Below are 19,729 nucleotides of genomic sequence, written 5' to 3'. Positions count from 1 at the left end.
GTTAGAGTGGTGGGGGTGGGGGTCACAGCAATGCCTCTGATCGTTATCTCTCAATTAGGAAGTTATGGAGGCTTTTCTTGGCATGTCAGGATTTCCTGCTAGCTCCCCGCCCCTTCCGCCCCAACACACGGTCTCTGCAGCCTCTGCTTTGGGGAATCTTGGGAATTTGTGGGTAGTAAGTATGGAAAAACTTCTTTTTTTAAAAAAAAAATTTTTTTTTTCAGTGACCTGCCACTTCAGGAGGTTCTGCTAAAAAACAAACAAACAAACAAAAAACCCCTAGCTTTCTTGGGAAATTTATAGTCACATACCATGTAAAGTTTGCCCATTTAAAGCGTAAAAAAAAATCAAGCCGAGCATAGTGGCCTTCGCCTGTAGTCCCAGCTGCTCAGGAGACTGAGGTGGGAGGATCGCTTGTGCCCCGGAGTTCCAGGCTGCAGTGAGCCGAGATCGCGCCACTGCACTCCAGCCTGGGAGACAGAGCAAGACAACGTACCTAAAAATAAATAATAAAGTGTAACATTTAGAGTTCTTTGGTTGTTGTTGACAGAATTGTGCATCTATTACTGTGATCTCATTTTGGAATACTTTCATCACTCCAAAGAAAAATCCTGCCTCCAGTAGTAGTCATTCTACATTCACCACCTCCACCCCAAGTCCTAGACAATTGCTAGTATACTTTCTGTGTGTATGGCCTTGCCACTTTGCACGTTTGATATAAATGAAATCATACAGTGTGACTGGCTTCTTTCATTAAGTATAATGTCAACATTTTTGTGACTAGCTTATTTCATGACTGTTTTTTTTTGAATCCGAGTCTCATGAGTCTCACTCAGGCTGGACTCACTCCCAGGCTGGAGTGCAGTGTCACGATCTTGGCTCACTGCATCCTCTGCCGCCCGGGTTCAAGCTAGTCTCCTGCCTCAGCCTCCCAAGTAGCTGGAACTACAGGCGCCTGCCACCACGTTTGGCTAATTTTTGTATTTTTAGTAGAGATGGGGTTTCACCATCTTGGCCAAGCTGGTCTTGAACTTCTCAGCTCTTGATCAACCTGCCTCGGCCTCCCAAAGTGCTGAGATTACAGGTGAAAGCCACTACACCTGGCCGACTCTCTTCTTATACTATGTATAATATTTTCAAAGCTTGTCTTTGTAGCATGTGTCAGACTGTTAGCGGATAAATAAAACTCTGTAAACTATTTTAAAGCAGTTTGTTCTGAGCCAGTATGAGTTACCTTGGCCCAGAGAGAAAACACAAACCTAAAAAGCCTTGAGTAAGTGATCCCGAGGCAGTTGGGTTATAGTTTGTTTTTTTACATTTTAGGGAAGACAGGAGTTACAGGCAAAGACATAAATCAGTACATGGAAGGTATACATTGGTTAGACCCAAAAAGGCAGATATCTCAATGGGTGGTCTTAGAAGTCATAGGTGGATTTTAGGGATTCTTTAGTTGACAGTTGCTTGAGAGAGTTAAACTTTGTCTAAAGACTTGAAGTCAGTAGAAAAGAATGCTTGAACTAAGATAAGGGAGTTGTGTTGTTCAAGGTCCTTGTTATGCAGTTGAAGTGTGAGTAGCAGCCTCAGAGAATAGATGGGCCAGGCGCGGTGAATAGATGGGCTGGGCTCCAAGGCTCACGCCTGTAATCTCAACACTGTCAGGCTGAGGCAGGCCCATCACTTGAGGTCAGGAGTTCAAGACCAGCCTGGCCAACATGGTGAAACACCATCTCTACTAAAAATACAAAAATTAGCCAGGCACGGTGGCATGCACCTGTAATCCAACTACTTGGGAGGCTGAGGCACAAGAATTGCTTGGACAATTCTTGAGGAGACAAAGGTTGCAGTGAGCCAAGATCACGCTACTTCACTCTAGCCTGGATGACAGAGTGAGACTCCATCTCAAAAAAAAAACAAAAAAAAAGAATAGACAGTAAATGTCTCTTTTTGGAAATTTAAGTGTCAGAATTAATCTTTCCTGGATATGGGAAAGGCCTAGAAAAGGAAATCCTGGCTGCATTAATGGAGAGTCTCTATAGGTGCAAATTTCTGTTACAAAAGACAGCTTTGTAGCTTTGTAGGGCCATTTCAAAATATGTCAAAGAAATGTATTTTGGGCTTTTCTTTGAGACAGAGTCTTGCTCTGTCACCCAAATTGGAGTTCAGTAGTGTGATCTCAGCTCACTGCACCCTCCACTTCCTGGGTTCAAGCAGTTCTCCGCCTCAGCCTCCGGAGCAGCTGGGATTACAGGTGCACACCACCACGCCTGACTAATTTTTGTATTTCGTTTGTTTGTTTGTTTTTGAGATGGAGTCTTGCCCTGTCACCTAGGCTGTAGTGCAGTGGCACAATCTCAGCTCACTGCAACCTCCACCTCCTGAGTTCAAGCAATTCTCCTGCCTCAGCCTGCTGAGTAGCTGGGATTACAGGCACGCATCGCCATGCCCAGCTAATTTTTTGTATTTTCAATAGAAACGGGGTTTCACCATGTTGGCCAGGCTGGTCTCAAACTCCTGACCTCAAGTGATCCACCCACCTCTGCCTCCCAAAGTGCTGGGATTACAGGCGTGAGCCACCACGCCCAGCCTACATAAAATATTTTTATTTCCTTCAGGGTTTGATATCTGTCATGTGATGCTATACCAGTGTCAGGTTGGAAGGTAAGCAACATTATACCAGTTTAATACAAAAAAAAAAAAACCCGTTTAACAAAATGTTATAATCTGTAGGGTGTATCCTAACCTATGTCTTGCATGGCCTAGGTCTTGTTTATAATTTGGTATCTTTTTTAGCAATATATATAAATATAAAACATAGCGACAAGGTCTTGCTATGTGGCCCAGGCTGGTGTCGAACTCTTGGTCTCAAATGATCCTCTCACCTCGGCCTCCCAAAGTGATACAGAAGCTAAAAGAAACTAATTAGGCAGTTAGCGAGGGTTAGGGAATCCTTGGTAAAGTTTTCCTTTTAATAAAAAGCAGCCCCCAAATAATTTCTAACAAAAAGCAGCCTGAAAAATCAAGCTGCAAGCATAGATGAACAAGCTGGAAGCTTGCGTGGGTAAATGCCAGCAGCTGTGCCAATAGAAAAGGCCTGGATGCCAGGTATATTCAACATGGAGGTTTCCTCTTCCCTTTTCTTTGTCGCCACATGTACAAGCAACATGGCACTGGCCAGGTTAAAACTCTATTTGTATAATAAAAGATTAGGGTGGGATGGCCAGCCTCTTCACATGCTTTGTAAAAGGCACACCTGGTCCAACCAACCCTCTGTGCCCCATGTAAATCAGATACTGGCTCCTCAAGCTCATCTCTAAAATCAACCTCATCTTGCCCCAAATGGGGGAGATCCATTCGGAACCCCCCTCCTTCTGCATGGGAGAGCTTTTCTCTTTTGCCTATTAAACTTTCCTCTCTTAAACACACTCCTTGTGTGTTTACGTCTTTGATTTCCTTGGCGTGAGACAATGAACCTCGGGTATTACCCCAGACAAGCAATACCACTTCAGAAGTGCTGGGATTACAGGTGTGAGCCACCACACCTAGCCATAGTTTGGTATCTTATTGCCACAGAGAGTCCGTTTTGTCAGTCATGAGATTTTTTTTTTTTTTTTTTTCGTGAGACAGGGTCTCGCTCTGTCACCCAGGCTGGAATGCAGTGGTGTGACCTCAGCTCACTGCAGCCCCAACCTCCTGGGCTGAAGCAATCATCTCATCTCAGCCTTCTGAGTAGCTGGGACTACAGGCATGCACCACCATGCCTGGCTAGTTTTTGTATTTTTTGTAGAGTCCGGTTTTCACCATGTTGTGCAGGCTGGTCTTGAACTCCTGGGCTTAAGTGATCTTCCTGCTTCAGCCTCCCAAAGTGCTGGGACTAGAGGTGTCAGCCCCTGCACCTGGCCATGATCTCTATTTTAACATTAATGTTGGTCAGCTGTTGTGCCTAAACTCCAAAAAGAGGTGGGTATAACGAGGTATGTCTAACCTCCTTTCCCATTGTTGATGAAAGAAGCCAAACTCTGTGAAATATTTAAAGAGGTTTATTCTGAGCCAAATATGAATGACCATGGCCGATAACACAGCATTGGGAGGTCCTGAGAACTTGTGCCCAAGGTAGTTAGATTACAGCTTGGTTTTATACATTTTAGGCCTTAAAATGTATAAATGTTTGGGGAGAGGGTTTCAGGTCATAGGTGAATTCAAATTGATTGGCAGTTGGTTGCTTTGCCTGAAGTGTTGAAATCAGCATAAAGAAATGCTTGAGTTGGGCTGGGCACGGTGGCTCACGCTTGTAATCCCAGCACTTTGGGAGGGCAAGGTGGGCGGATCACCTGAGGTCAGAAGTTCAAGACCAACCTGGCCAACATGGTGAAACCCTATCTCTACTAAAAATACAAAAATTAGCCGGGCGTGGTGGCGCATGCCTGTAATTCCAGCCACTCGGGAGGCTGAGGCAGGAGAATCGGTTAAACCTGGGAGGCGGAGGTTGCAGTGAGCTGAGATCACGCCACTGCACTACAGCCTAGGTGACAGAGCGAGACCCTGTCCCAAAAAAAAAAAAAAAAAAAAAAAATGGAAAAGAAAAGAAATACTTGAGTTAAGATAACGGGGGTTGTGGAAGCCAAGGTTCATGTTGTATAGATGAAGCCTCTAAGTAACAGGCTTTAGAGAGAATAGGTGCTAAATATGTCTTATGAGGCCTTAAAAGAGTCTTCTGGATGAGACTTACTAAGACGGGTCCTCAATCCCCGAGCCACGGACCGGCACCAGTCTGTGGCCTGTTAGGAACCAGGCCATACAGCAGGAGGTGAGTAGCAGGTGAGCTCGCATTACTCTCTGAGCTCTGCCTCCTGTTAGATCAGTGGTGCTATTAGATTCTCATAGGAGTGTGAACCCAACTGTGAACTGCACATGCGAGGGATCTAGGTTGTGCGTTCCTTATGAGAATTTAACTAATAATACCTGATGATCGGAGGTAGAACAGTTTCATCCCAAAACCGTCCCCCTACCCCCAGTCCATGGAAAAAATTGTCTTCCATGAAACTGGTCCCTGGTGTCACAAAGGTTGGGGGCTGCTGTAGTAAGGGAATAACATTTTCTTTTTCTTTTTTTTTCTTTTTTTTGAGATGGAGTTTCGCTCTTGTTGCCCAGGTTGGGGTGCAATGGCGTAATCTTGACTCACCACAACCTCCACCTCCCGGGTTCAAGTGATTCTCCTGCCTCAGCCTCCTGAGTAGCTGAAATTATAGGCATGTGCCACCACGCCTGGCTAATTTTGTATTTTTAGTAGAGATGGAGTTTCTCCATGTTGGTCAGGGTGGTCTCAAACTCTCAACTTCAAGTGATCCGCCCGCCTCGGCTTCCCGAAGTGCTGGGATTACAGGTGTGAGCCACAGCACCCAGTGGGAAATACATTTTGATAGTATGTAAATGTCCCCTCAAAAGATGGCTTTGCAGAGCCATTTCAAACTATGACAAAGAAAATATATTTTGGGGTAAAATACTTTGATTTCTTTTAGGGCCTGTTGTCATGTGATGCTATACCAGAATTAGGTTGGAGTTGCATATCTTACTGCTATGAAGAATCTGTTTTGTCAGTCTTATGATCTCTATTTTAATGTTAAGGCTGGTCAGTTGTGCCTACACTTCAAAGAGAGAAAAGTGTAAGGAGGCATCTCTGACTCCCCTTTCCATCATGGCTTGAAGTAGTTTTTCAGATTTTCTTTGTGGCTCGTGTCTGGACCCAGCACTTTGGTAGGCCAAGGTAGGAGGATTGCTTGGGCCCAGGAGTTTGAGATCAGCCTGGGAAATATAGTGAGACCCCATCTTTACAAAACAAAAATTAAAACAATTTAAAAAATTATATTGGGGGATATTGCCATCTTAAAATATTAAGTCTTCTGATCCATGAACATGGGATATCTTTCCATTCCTTTAGATCTTCGATTTCTTCCAACATTTAAAAATAGTTTTCAGTGTACATCTTAATGTATTTCTAGGATTTTAATGTATTTCTAGGATTTTATTATTTTCTATGCCATTGCAAATGGAATTGTGTTCTTAATTTTATGTTCAGACCATTTATTGCTAGCATACATAAATGTGAATGATTTTTCTGTATTGATCTTTTGTCATGTGACCTTGTTTATTCATTCTGAGATTTTTTTTTGCGGATTCCTTAGGATTTTGTTTTTTTGTTTGTTTTGTTTTTTTGTTTTTTGAGATGGAGCCTTGCTCTGGTAGTCCAGGCTGGAGTACAATGACAATCTTGGCTCACTGCAACCTTCGTCTTCCACTGGTCTCCCAAAGTGTTGGAATTACAGGCATGAGCCACCACATCTGGCCTAGGATTTTCTATATGTAAGATCATATCTGCTAATAGAGATAGTTTTACTGCTCCCTCTCCAATCTGCATGTCTGTCTTTTTTTTTTTTTTTTTTTTTTTAATTTTCCTGCCTAATTGCCCTGGCTAAGGCTTCTAGTACAATGTTGAATAGAAGTGATGAGAGTAGACATCCTTGTTCCTAATCTTTGAGAGAAAAGCATTCAGTCTTTTACCCTGAAGTAAAGTATTAATAATTATGGGTTTTTCTTTTTTTTTCTTCTTTTTTCTTCTTCTTCTTCTTCTTTTTTTTTTTTTTTTGAGACAATGTCTTGCTCTGTCACCCAGGCTGGAGTGCAGTGGTGCAATCTTGGCTCACTGCAACCTCTGCCTCCCAGGTTCAAGTGATTCTTCTGCCTCAGCAGGAGAATTAGAGGGTAGCTGGGTTTACAAAGTTCAGCACCACACCCAGCTAATTTTTGTATTTTTAGTACGGATGGGATTTCACCATGTTGGCCAGGCTGGTCTCAAATTCCTGGCCTCAAGCAGTCTATCCACCTTGGCCTCCTAAAGTGCCAGGTATAAGCCACTATGCCCAGCCTTTTTCTCTCTTTGTTTTTTATTTTTTTACTTAACTACCTACTCGATAAACTATGGGTTTTTCAAAAATGCCCTTTATTAAGTTGAGGAAGTTTATTTCTGTTCTAACTTTGTGGAGTATTTTGATCATGAAAGGGTGTTTGACTTTGTCAAAAACTTGTATGTGTGTGTGTGTATGTATCTGTTTTGGGTTTTGTCCTTTATTCTACTAATATAGCATATTACAGCAATTATTTTCTCTTCTTTTCTTGAGATGGAGTTTCACTCTTGTTGCCCAGGCACCATCTCGGCTCATTGCAACCTCCACCTCCCAGGTTCAAGCAATTCTCCCACCTCAGCCTCCTGAGTAGCTGGGATTACAGGTGCCCACCACCACGACTGGCTAATTTTTGTATTTTTAGTAGAGATGGGGTTTCACCATGTTGGCCAGACTGGTCTTGAACTCCTGACCTCAGGTAATCCACCCACCTAAGCCTCCCAAAGGGCTGGGATTATAGCATGAGCCACCACACCCAGCCCACATCAATTATTTTCAAATGTTAAAACAACTTTGAATTCCTGGGATTAGGTCCATGTAGTCATAGAATATGATCCTCTTATATGTTGCTAGATTTGATTTCTTACGCTATCTTTTTCTGGTTTTGATGTCAGGGTAATACAGGATGCACAGAGTGAATTGAGAAGCGTTCCCTCCTCTTCCATGTGTTAGAAGCATTATCCAGGAGAGGGAGATGCACTTCTGCTGGAAGAAAGGACAAGTGCAGTGGGAGGAAGCAGGGTATATTGGAGACCCTGAAGGAAATCCATTATGTCAGATGCAAGGACAGTGAGGGGGTCTGAGGTACAAGCTAAGGCGGGGGGATTTGGGCTAGAGATGTTTCTTGGTGGTAATTAATGTCTCAGAGAAGGAAAGGGGAAAGGAGTGAGCTTTGGGCCAAGTATTTTATTTTTATTTTTATTTTTATTGTGAGACGGAGTCTCGCTCTGTTGCCCAGACTGGAGTGCAATGGCACGATCTCGGCTCACTGCAACCTTCACCCCCTGGGTTCAAGCGATTCTCCTGCCTCAGCCTCCCAAGTAGCTGGGATTACAGGTGCCTGCCACCATGCCTGGCTAATTTTTGTATTTTTAGTAGAGACGGGGTTTTACCCTCTTGGTCAGGCTGGTCTCAAACTGCTCACCTCGTGATCCACCAACCTCGGCCTCCCAAAGTGCTGGGATTACAGATGCCCACCGCGCCCAGCCTCAGGCCAAGTCTTAAGGAAGTCCATTTTGAGATGGAGGATAGAAACAGGCAAAGAGGTGGGAGGACAGTTTGTGGAAGGTCATCCTGAAAAGAAAAGAAGTATCTAGAAGTTATGAGTTGAGGAAATGAGCCAATTGTGGGTTCTTTTGAGATGTTTGTGGAGGGGAGAGGAGACTGGCTGTGAGGAGAGCAGATGTCAAATTTTTTTTTTTTTCTTTCTTTCTCATCTTTCTTGACAAATTTATTTTTTTATTTTTTTTATTTTTTTGAGATAGAGTCTCGCACTGTCTGCTGGGCTGGAGTGCAGTGGCATGATCTCGGCTCACTGCAACCTCCACCTCCCGACTTCAAGCGATTCTTCTGCCTCAGCCTCCCAAGCAGCTGGGATTATAGGTGCCCGCCACCTCACCCAGCTAATTTTTGGTGTTTTTAGTAGAGTCAGAGTTCCACTATGTTGGTCAGGCTGGTCTCAAACTCCTGACCTCGTGATCCACCCTCCTTGGCCTCCCAAAGTGCTGGGATTACAGGCATGAGCCACTGCACCTGGCTGACAACTTTTTTTAATTAATTTTTTTTTTTTTTTGAAAGAGTCTTGCTCTATTGCCCAGGCTGGAATGCAGTGGTGCAATCTCGGCTCACTGCAACCTCTGCCTCCTGGCTTCAAGCGATTCTCGTGCCTCAGCCTTTCCAGTAGCTAGGATTACGGGCGTGCACCACCACGCCCAGATAATTTTTTGTATTTTTAGTAGAGATGGGACTTTGCCATGTTGGCAAGGCTGGTCTCAAACTTCTGGCCCCCAGTGATCCATCCACCTTGGCCTCCCAAAGTGCTGGGATTATGGTCTAAAAATTTTTTAGACAGGATGTGGCTCTGCTGCTCAGGCTGGAGTGCAGTGGCATAATCACAGCTGACTGTAGCCTTGACTTCCTGAGCTCAAGTGATCCTCCCACCTCAGCCTCCTGAATCTGAGTAGCTGGGAGTACAGGTGCATACCACCACACCTTGCTAATTTTTTTTTTTTTTTTTTGTAGAGATGGGGTTTCACCATGTTACCAAGGCTGGTCTCAAATTCCTGGGCTCAAGCAATCTACTTGCCTTGGCTTCCCAAATTGCTAGGATTGAAGGCATGAGCCACTGTGCCCAGCCAACTTTTTATTTTAGTATAATTTTATATTTAAAAATAAATGCAAGACTAGTACAAAGAATTCCCAAATAATGTATTCCAGATTCACCAGTTATCTACACTTGCACCATTTGACCATTTAGTTTATCATTCTCTGTCTCTGTATTTTTATACACACACACATATACATGTACATCTATATTTGACAGTATATTACAGACATCATGTCTCCTTATCTTTAAATATTTCAGTGGCATTTCCAATGAATGTCCTCTTTTTTGTTGAAAATGGGGGAGATTTGGGTATGTAGAAGGGTTTAAGTGAAAGGTCTAGTCGAACAGAGAAGAGAGAAAGGATTGTTGTTGCTGAAGGCTTCTGGAAAGGTCCAGAGAGTGGGATGTAAAACCCAGGTGTGTGTGTGTGAGGGGGGCCTTTGCTAGGGGAGGGTCAGCTCTGCAGTTGCAAGGAGAGGTGAAGTAGAGTGCAGGTGTGGGAGCCTTTGTTATGTTTGATAGGGGAGGTTAGGAAGTTCCTCTCTGCTGGCTTGTTTTTTTGTGTGTGAATTAAGAACCAAGATGAGGCCGGGCTCAGTGGCTCACACCTGTAATCCCAACACTTTGAGAGGCCGAGATGGGTGGATCACCTAAGGTCAGGAGTTCAAGACCAGCCTGACCAACATGGCAAAACCCCGTCTCTACTAAAAATACAAAAATTAGCCGGGCATGGTGGCATGCACCTGTAGTCCCAGCTACCTGGGAGGCTGAGGCGGGAGAATTGCTTGAGCCTGGGAGGAGGAGGTTGTAGTGAGCTGAGATTGTGCCACTGCACTCCAGCCTGGGCGACAGAGCGAGACTGTGTCTCAAAACAAAAACAAAAACAAAAACAACCGCCAAGGTGATTATGAAAAAGAGGAGGAAGATGTGTGAGTGTTGGAGGAGGGTCTGCACTGAAGAAGAGTGGAGAAAACATGAAGTGGTCAAGGAAAGGAGAAGAGACAGTTATGAGATAAGGATTTTGGTATTCATTTAGTGAGACAGCCTGTTTCAGGTTGACACTCATTCATCTGGAGCACAGCCAGTCTGCCCTGTTTGGCGACTCACAGGAGAGTGGGGAGGTGGTTGAGTTCATCTAGGCTGTGGTTTTGCCAAAGGGGTGTGATGAAAAGACAAAATGGGGAAGGGGAGGGAAGTTTAGGACATTAACAAGATTTTGGATCATAGAACATATACTGGATAAGGATGAAAGAAGCTGCAGCCATAAAAAAGAATGAGTTCATGTCCTTTGCGGGGACATGGATGAAGCTAGAAGCCATCATTCTCAGCAAACTAACACAGAACAGAAAACCAAATAGCACATGTTCTCACTCATAAGTGGGAGGTGAACAATGAGAACACATGGACACAGGGAGGGGAACAACACACATGGGGGCCTGCTGGGGGTTGGGGTCAAGGGGAAAGAGAGCATTAAGACAAATGTCTAATGCATGCAGGGCTTAAAGCCTAGATGACGGGTTGATAGGTGTAGTAAACCACCATGGCACATGTATACCTACATAACAAACCTGTACCTTCTGCACATGTATCCCAGGACTTAAAGTAAAATTAAAAAATAAATAAAAATAAAAAAGGATGAAAGAAGCAAAGTGGCCACTGGATGGGAAACAGAGGAGCAAGTGAACTAGAGGCAGGCTGAGAAGATAGGAGCCTATAATTTGTTTCTTAATGATTACTATTTTACTTATGTGAGCTAGCCATTAGTGAGCCACAGATACTGTACTAAATATTTTTCATGTATTAATTTCTTTTCTTTTTTTTTTTTTTTTTTTGAGATGGAGTCTCACTTTGTCACCCAGGCTGGAGTGCAGTGGTATGATATCGGCTCACTGCAACCTCCGCTTTCCAGGTTCAAGTGATTCTCCTGCCTCAGCCACCCGAGTAGCTGGGATTACAGGTGCACGCCACTGCTACCGGCTAATTTTTGTATTTTTAGTAGAGATGGGGTTTCACCATGTTGGCCAGGCTTGTCTTGAACTACTGACCTCAAGTGATCCGCTTACCTCGGCCTACCAAAGTTCTGAAATTACAGGCATGAGCCACTGTGCCTGGCCTCATGTATTAATTTCATATACTTCTTATGATAACTCTAGAAGGTAAGTATGTTTTTTTTCACTAAAAATTACAGGTGGCTCACACCTGTAATCCTAGCACTTTGGGAGGCTGAGGTAGGTGGGTCACCTGAGGTCAGGAGTTCAAGACCAGCCTGACCAACATGGTGAAACCTCAGCTCTACTAAAAATACAAAATTTAGCAGGGTGTGGTGGTGGGCACCTGTAATCCCAGCTACTCGGGAGGCTGAGGCAAGAGAATTGCTTGAACCTGGGAGGCAGAGGTTGCAGTGAGCCGAGATCGCACCACAGCCTGAGTGACAGAGTGAGACTCTGTCTCAGAAAAAAAAACAAAACTTTTATGTATTGACACCAGTTTTAGTTTAGAAATACCTTCTCTCTTTAGATTTTTCACAACATGCATTTAAGGGAAGGGAATTAGAAATAAATAAATAGCAAACTGATGTCTAAGTCACTTCTAAACTCACCCTAGCCCAAATTAACCCCACAGGCCCACTGGATCTAGGAGTCCAGCCATACTGTCTGAGTGGGTAATGATGTAGAGGGGTGAGCATTTGGCCGATGGCAGAAATAAAAGTGAGCAAACCAGCAGGTACATTTAATAACAAAAATGTTTGTCTTTCTTGCCTGCAGGGTTTGGGGACCAGTGCCTGCTCAACACTTTTTGGGTACTTGCTGAGTCCCTTGGCTATTGTGGGGGAGGCACTTGTCATTTCCTGCCATATGAAGGCAGCAGGCTGTGAAAGAGAGAGAAAAATAGCACCACAGGCCGGGTGCGGTGGCTCACGTCTGTAATCCCAGCACTTTGGGAGGCCGAGCCGGGTGGATCACGAGGTCAGGAGATCGAGACCATCCTGGCCAACATGGTGAAACCCCGTCTCTACTAACACACAAACAATTAGCTGGGCATGGTAGTGTGCACCTGTAGTCCCAGCTACTTGGGAGGCTGAGGCAGGGGAATCACTTGAACCCCGGAGGCAGAGGTTGCAGTGAGCCAAGATTGTGCCACTGTACTCAAGCTTGGAGACAGAGCGAGACCCCATCTCAAAATAAAAATAAAAATAAAAAAGAATAGCACCTCATGCCACGAAGAAGTGTATCTGTGGCTGGGCACAGTGGCTCACTCCTATAATCCCAGCACTTTGGGAGGCCGAGGTGGGTGGATCACCTGAGGTCGGGAGTTTGAGACCAGCCTGACCAACATGCAGAAACCCCATCTCTACTAAAAACACAAAATTAGCCAGGCGTGGTAGCGCATGCCTGTAATCCCAGCTACTCGGGAGGTTGACGCAGGAGAATCGCTTGAACCCGGGAGGCGGAGGTTGCACCATTGCACTCCAGCCTAGGCAACAAGAGCAACACTCCATCTCAAAAAAAAAAAAAAAAGGAGAGAGAAAAAAAGAAGTGTGCCTGTAAGATAAGTATTATCATTGTAAAAGGAAAATAAAAACTCAGGACTCCAGTTCACTCTGCCAGAGGAAAAAATTAAGCTGGAAGCTGAGTCATACAAGAAGCTGTCTTTCCTTTTGTTCCTAAGCAGAATACTACAGTTAAAAGGTTAAATATCTCCACAGGTAGCTACTATATGTTCATCTTATCTTCCGTAAAGTGTCCATTTACTGAGCATGAGACCAATGTGTAATTGTCGATTCTCCTGCCTGCTCCTTTTCTCTTGTGACACATGGATGACTATACCCTCCCTTTCCCCTTAGCCTACTTTTCCCCTTTAGATATTGAAGCCCTCAAATTCATCTTTGGAGAAAGGGCACAGACCACAGACAGTTTCTGTGATTCTGTCTGTATTTCTTCCGGGCATGTCCTTAACCTCAGCAAAATAAACTTCTAAATTGATTGAGACTTGTCTCAGATACTTTTTGGTTTACATCATCAAGCCATTTTATAGACAAGGAAACTGGCTGGGTGCAATGGCTTACGCCGGTAATCCCAGCACTTTGAGAGGCCGAGGTGGGCGGATCACTTGAGGTCAGGAGTTCGAGACCAACTTGGCCAACATGGTGAAACCTGTCTTTACTAAAAAAAGATAGAAAAATTAGCTGGGCATGGTGGCATGCACCTGTAATCCCAGCTACTCAGGAGGCTGAGGCAGGATAATTGCTTGAACCCAGGAGGCGGAGATTGCTGTAAGCCGAGATCGTGCCACTGCACTCCAGCCTGGGTGACAGAACAAGACTCTGTCTCAAAATATATATATGTATATATATTTCATTGTCTATTTATAGAGCAGGTTAAGTGACTTGTCCAAAGTGACATAGCTAAAAAGTGACAGCAGGGGTTCAAACCCATTCTTTTTAACTCCACAAATGAGTATGGTTCTCCAATTCATGCTTCCTTCAGCTAACAGAGTGAGTGTTCAAAAATGCAGATTGTAAAGGCCAAGCGAGGTGGCTCATACCTGTATTTTCAGCACTTTGGGAAGCCAGAGTGGGAAGATGGCTGGCCTGAGTCCAGGAATTCAAGACCAGCCTGGGCAATATATTGAGACCTTGTCTCAAAAAAAAAAAAAAAAAAAAAAATAGCCAAGTGTGGTGTCTCGTGCCTGCAGTCCCAACTACTCAGGAAGCTGAGATGGGAGGATTACTTGAGCCCAGGAGGTTGAGGCTGTAGTCAGCTACGATCACGCCACTGCACTGCAGCCTGGGCATCAGAGCTTTAATTAAGATATAAATGGAAATATGTGTTTTAAAAATATGATGAATTGATGAGTGGATAGAAAGTTGGATAGATGGATAGTTGTGTGATGAAGCAAATCATAGTAAGAGTCTGGGGTAGCTCTACGGATGTCTGAAACTTTTCGTGTGAAATATTTGGAGGGAAGTGGCTGAATGGAAGAAAAATAAGTGAAGTTAAATCACTTCGTATGTGTGCACCTTGATTGACTTGTATTTGTAGGTCTGTGAGAATCTGTAGAGTAATAGAAGAATGGCTGTCTCCTCCTGGTAAACAGGTTTTTAGGCACTATACTTAGAGACTTCTTGTGCCTGCAACCCAGGGCATCCTAGACTCTCCAGTATTGAAAAAGAATGCTTATTTATTTATTTATTATTTTAATTTTTTTTTTACAGACAAGGTCTTGCTATATTGCCCAGGCTGGTCTTGAACTCCTGGCCTCAAGCAATCCCCCCAACTTGACCTCCCAAAGTGCTGGGACTACAGGTGTGAGCCCCGAAAAAAAAAAGAATATTTAGATTGCATAGTTCAATAACATTTTTTCATATTTGTTTGTTTATTTTTTGAGACAGAGTCTCACTCTGTTACTCAAGCTGGAGTGCAGTGGCACGATCTCGGCTCACTGCAGCCTCCGCCTCCTGGGTTCAAGTGATCCTTTCGCCTGAGCCTCCAGAGTAGCTGGGACTACAGATGCATGCGTCACCACACCTGGCTAATTTTTTTTGTATTTTTAGTAGAGACGGGGTTTCACTGTGCTGGCCAGGGTGGTCTCAAACTCCTGACTTTGTGATCCATGCACCTTGGCATCCTAGAGTGCTGGGATTGCAGTTGTGAGCCACCGCGCCAGGCCATGTAATTAAATCACCCTTAAGAGACGAAAATAAGCACTTCTAGAGAAGGAAGTTGAATCACGTTATCAAAAGGTTTGGGACAGAGGATAATCATTGCATTCTGCTTGCCGGCCCAAGGTTGTTCACACCACAAGAAGAGTTTAATCTGCCTCCACTGCTTGTTTTTCACTTCCGTGCAACTTCACTGAGTCCCAAATAATGTATTGTATTTGATAGGCACAAATCCTTTTTTTCCTTCTTCTTTTCTTTTTTTAAGTAGAGACAGAGTTTCACCATGTTGGCCAGGCTGGTCTCAAACTTCTGACCTCAGGTGATCTGCTTGCCTTGGCCTCCCAAAGTGCTGGGATTACAGGTGTCAGCCACTGTGCCTGGTCATTTTTTATTTTTTTGAGACGGAGTCTTGCTCTGTCATACAGGCTGGAGTGCAGTGGTGCAATCTTGGCTCAATGCAACTTCTGCCTCCCAGATTCATGTGATTCTCCTGCCTCAGCCTCCCAAGTAGCTGGCACTACAGGCGTGCACCACCACACCCAGCTAATTTTTTATTTTTATTTTTATTTTTAGTGGAGAGAGGGTCTCAATATGTTGGCCAGGCTGGTCTCAAACTCCTGACCTCACATGATCCACCCATCTCGGGGTCCCAAAGTGCTGGGATTATAGACGTCAGCTACTGCACCCAGCCGACATGTCTTCTTTTTATGGTCCAGTTCCCAGTTTGTGATGTATTTGGCATTTAAGTGATTCTGAAAACAAAGAAAATATAAGTATCACATCAATGTGCTATTTGTTTTCAAAAAGGATTCCATTCATTTCATATCACTGTTGCCACTCTCAGTTGATGGTTGATTTCAAGGCACCTTTGCAGGCAGGCGGGATATGCCAGCATCATTCACTGACCTGTTTGTTCCCCTTCCAGAAGCCTCCAGAGCAGAGTGTTAGGTAACATGAAGGGAGAAGGGGGAGACAAAGTTGCCTGGTGCGGAGGTGTTTGCTGAAGCTTCAGGCTTGGTTGGCTAATATAGAACCTGTGAAAAGACAGGATGTTCTTGCTTCTTTAGGAATCTTGATCACTCCATTCCTTTCAGGAGCAATCAGCTGATAGCTTGGCTCACTCTCTGCCTGAGTGAATGTGCACAACAGCATGTGACTGGGTGTCCTCAAACAAAAAGATCTTGCCAGGTGTCACTGCTGATTTGTTTTAATATACTTCCTATCTTTGCCCAATCACATGGTAGTTTAGGCTGCAGCACTGGGGCTGTGCAGACACAGGATGCTGGGAGGACTTTTGGCTGCATTCATCCTAGCTTGGCTGCTTTTGAGATGTGTTTCCCTGGGCAAGTGACTTTACTTCTCTCTGTGTCTGGGTCTGACTGTTAATGAGGGTACTGATAGGAGTACCTGCCTCATAGGGTTGTGACAGATGAAGCTCTTAGCACACTGCCTGGCCTCTGACAAGCATTCAGTAAATGGGAACTACTCTTATGATTACGCTGCTCATGTTATTCTTAAATTACTTCTTTTTAAAATTAATTCTATTTTTTCTCTTCTTACAGAGTCGGGGTCTGGCTATGTTGGCCAGGTTGGTCTTGAACTCTTGGCCTCAAGCAATCCTACCACTTCTGCCTCCCAAAGTACTAGGATTACAGGCTTGAGCCACCACGCCCAGCCTGAAATTACTTCTTTCATTCAAACATATGTTTTTGAGATCTTTGAAGTTCTGACTGTCATTTTAACAGTTGCATAGGATGCCATAATTCGGATATTGCCTCCTCTGTGTCTTTTCCTGTCACCTCTAACCCAGTTAATAAAAACGCCAAATCACTGAAACTGTCACTCCTTGTTGACTGTCAGCTCCTCTTTAACACATTTCTCCATTCACTTTGTCTTTTCTTTTCTTTTTTTTTGAGACAGGGTCTCAGTCCATCGCCCAAGCTGGAGTACAGTGGCACAATCTCGTGTTACTGTATCCCCGACCGCCTGGCTCAAGTGATCTTCCCATCTCAGCCTCCTGAGTAGCTGGGACTACAGGCATGCACCACTCTGCCTGGCTACATACTTTTTAAAAATTTTTAGTAGATACAAGGTCTTGCTATGTTGCCCAGGCTGGTCTCAAACTCTTGAGCAGCAATCCTCCTACGTCCGCCTCCCAAAGTGGTAGCCACTGCACCCAGCCTCTTTATTCACTTATTAAATTGTACTCTCATTTCAGTTTGTAAATCTCTTCTTAATCTCTCTTAATCTATTCTTGACCCATGGGGCCCTGACCTCATTCATGTGCTCTTCCTCTCCCACCTGGACCACTACAGGTGAGTGAATTCTTGTTCATGAGATTGCCTGCCACCAGGCTTAAGTGTGACAAGTTCACCTGCTACCCAGCTGCCAAATCTGCAAATCTGACCTGATAACTGCTCTGCATGTACACGGTGGCCCATGGCACTCATGACACCTGGTGCCAGCTATCATAAGAGTTATTGATGACAGCAGCTTCTGAGTCAGAGAGTAACGGAGGGGTAGGGAACACCTAGTGAAATGTCCAAATGCTGAATCCACTAAGCCACCTTGGAGGCTTCCAGAGCTCAGCTAAAGAGTCTTTGTATCCAAGTTGCTGATAGCAGCCAGGTCTTCCCAGAGCTGGGTACAGGAGGAGAAGGGCTCTGTAGCCATCCAGCTGAGACCACAGGGTTTGTCCTTTCCCCCCGTTTACTCACTGAGTGATCAATTCTTTGTTTTTTTTTTTTTTGAGACAGAGTCTCACTCTCTCACCCAGGCTAAAGTGCTGTGGTATGATCTCGGCTCACTGCAACCTCTGCCTCCTGCGTTCAAGCGATTCTCAGGCCTCCACCTCCTGAGTAGCTGGGATTACAGGTGCATGCCACCATGCCCAGCTAATTTTATATTTTTAGTAGAGATGGGGTTTCACCATGTTGGCCAGACTGGTCTCGAACTCCTGACCTCAGGTGACCCGCCTGCCTTGGCCTCCCAAAGTGCTGGGATTACAGCATTTGAGCCACAACCCCCAGCCCATTCTCGACACTCACTTTAAACCCCCTGATACCCTGTGGCACTGTGCTTGTTCAGGCTGGTTTTTCCTGAGTTCACACTTTCCTCTGGCCACGGCTGGCCTGCCCCACGCTTGGGGAGAACCTCTTCCAGAAAACCTCCTGCCCCTTCTGGGCAATTCTGTCTTGACTCACTGTGTTAAAAGATATGTATCTGTGTTTGGATCACTCCAAACTAGGAGGGAAGGGTCTATGACATTCACCTTTGTGTTCCCAGTGCCTGACACCAGGCCCATCATATTAAATAATTGACTGACTGCATGTTTGAGTGACCCATAGAGGAAAATGCAAATCACCTGTAATCATATTACCCAGATAACTAGTGAAATTAATTCACTGGATATGCCCTTCCAGACATTTTTCCTCCTAGCTTTATCTAACAGTATTTCTCACACACACATCCTACACATGGCATTTTATTTCATATAATCTGGATCAAACCCTCCTTAATGTTTTAGAACCTTTTTACATTTAATATATTGTGTGTATGTATGCATGTGGGCACATTCGCCGGGAATCAAACCCAGGTCAACTGCTTGGAAGGCAGCTATGCTCACCACATTTAATGTATCATGGACAGTTCCCCTTCTCATCTAATCTTCTTCTTCCTTTTTTTTTTTTTTTTCCTGGTAAAACACAGGTCTCACTCTCGCTTCGGCTGGAGTGCGTTGGCACAATCACAGCTCACTGCAGCCTTGACCTCCCAGGCTCAAGTGATCTTCCCAACTCTGCCTCCTGAGTAGCTGGGACTACAGGCACATGCCACCATACTTGGCTAATTTTTAAAATTTTTTGTAAAAATGGGGTCTTCCTATGTTGCCCAGGCTGGTCTTCAACTCCTGGGCTCAAGTGATGCTTCTGCCTTGGCCTCCCAAAGTGCTGGAATTACAGGCATGAGCCACTGCGCCCAGCCTTATCAAATATTCTTGTAGGCCTTGAATTGTGGTGCTGTGTAGTATTTCACTGAGAGAGTGCCCTCTGATTGAACCCTTCCCTTTTCAGACATGCAGTTTATTTTCCAGCTGAAATTATTAATGTTTCTTTTCTGCTGAGAGCATTTCTTTCTCATCATGAAGAAAACAGCGTAAACAAATACTGAATTAAAGACCATCAATAGCAGGGAAAAGTACAGCAGTCCTGCCTTACCCTTGAGGTGGACTACGGACCCCCCAGGGGATGCCTGAAATGGCAGATGGTACTGAACCCAGTATGTACTATGTTTTTTCCTATGCGTACATACATACCTATGATAAAGGTTAATTTATAAATTAGGCACAGTAGGAGATGAACAGCAAAACTAATAACAAAATAGAACAGCTATTAGAATAAACTGTAATATAAGTTACGTGAATGTGGTCCCTCTGTCAAAATATCTTATTGTACTATATTCACCCTTCTTTCTGTGGTGATGTGAGATGATGAAATGCCTACGTGGCCAGGCACGGTGGCTCACACCTGTAATCCCAGCACTTTGGGAGGCTGAGACGGGTGGATTATCTGAGGTCAGGGGTTCGAGACCAGCCTGGCCAACATGGCAAAAGTCCGTCTCTACTAAAAATACAAAAATTAGCCAGGCATGGTGGCGCATGCCTGTAATCCCAGCTACTTGGGAGGCTGAGGCGGGAGAATCACTTGAACCTGGGAGGTGGAGGTTGTAGTGAGCCGAGATTGCGCCATTGCACTCCAGCCTGGGCAACAAGTGAAACTCCGTCTCAAA

General features: G+C 44.5%; 1 protein-coding gene across 2 annotated transcripts in view; it reads left to right on the top strand.

Annotated features, from left to right (window-relative positions):
- The first annotated feature begins 6,223 nt into the window (after positions 1–6,223).
- The window catches only part of LOC105511012 (chromosome unknown open reading frame, human C20orf196), a 120,251-nt gene continuing 106,745 nt past the window's right edge, over positions 6,224–19,729 (top strand). The window contains exon 1 of one of the 2 annotated variants that reach the window (XM_011941016.1): positions 6,224–6,357. In XM_011941016.1, coding sequence (XP_011796406.1) covers positions 6,257–6,357 — 101 coding nt within the window. In that variant the 5' untranslated portion in view covers positions 6,224–6,256. Of the gene's footprint in view, positions 6,358–14,495; positions 14,589–19,729 lie in introns of those variants that run through there. The other variant, XM_011941017.1, reaches the window with a different exon arrangement.

Source organism: Colobus angolensis, unplaced genomic scaffold (genome assembly GCF_000951035.1).
Source record: "Colobus angolensis palliatus isolate OR3802 unplaced genomic scaffold, Cang.pa_1.0 Scaffold197, whole genome shotgun sequence".
NCBI lineage: Eukaryota > Metazoa > Chordata > Mammalia > Primates > Cercopithecidae > Colobus > Colobus angolensis.
This window is presented reverse-complemented; position numbering and strand designations above follow the sequence as displayed.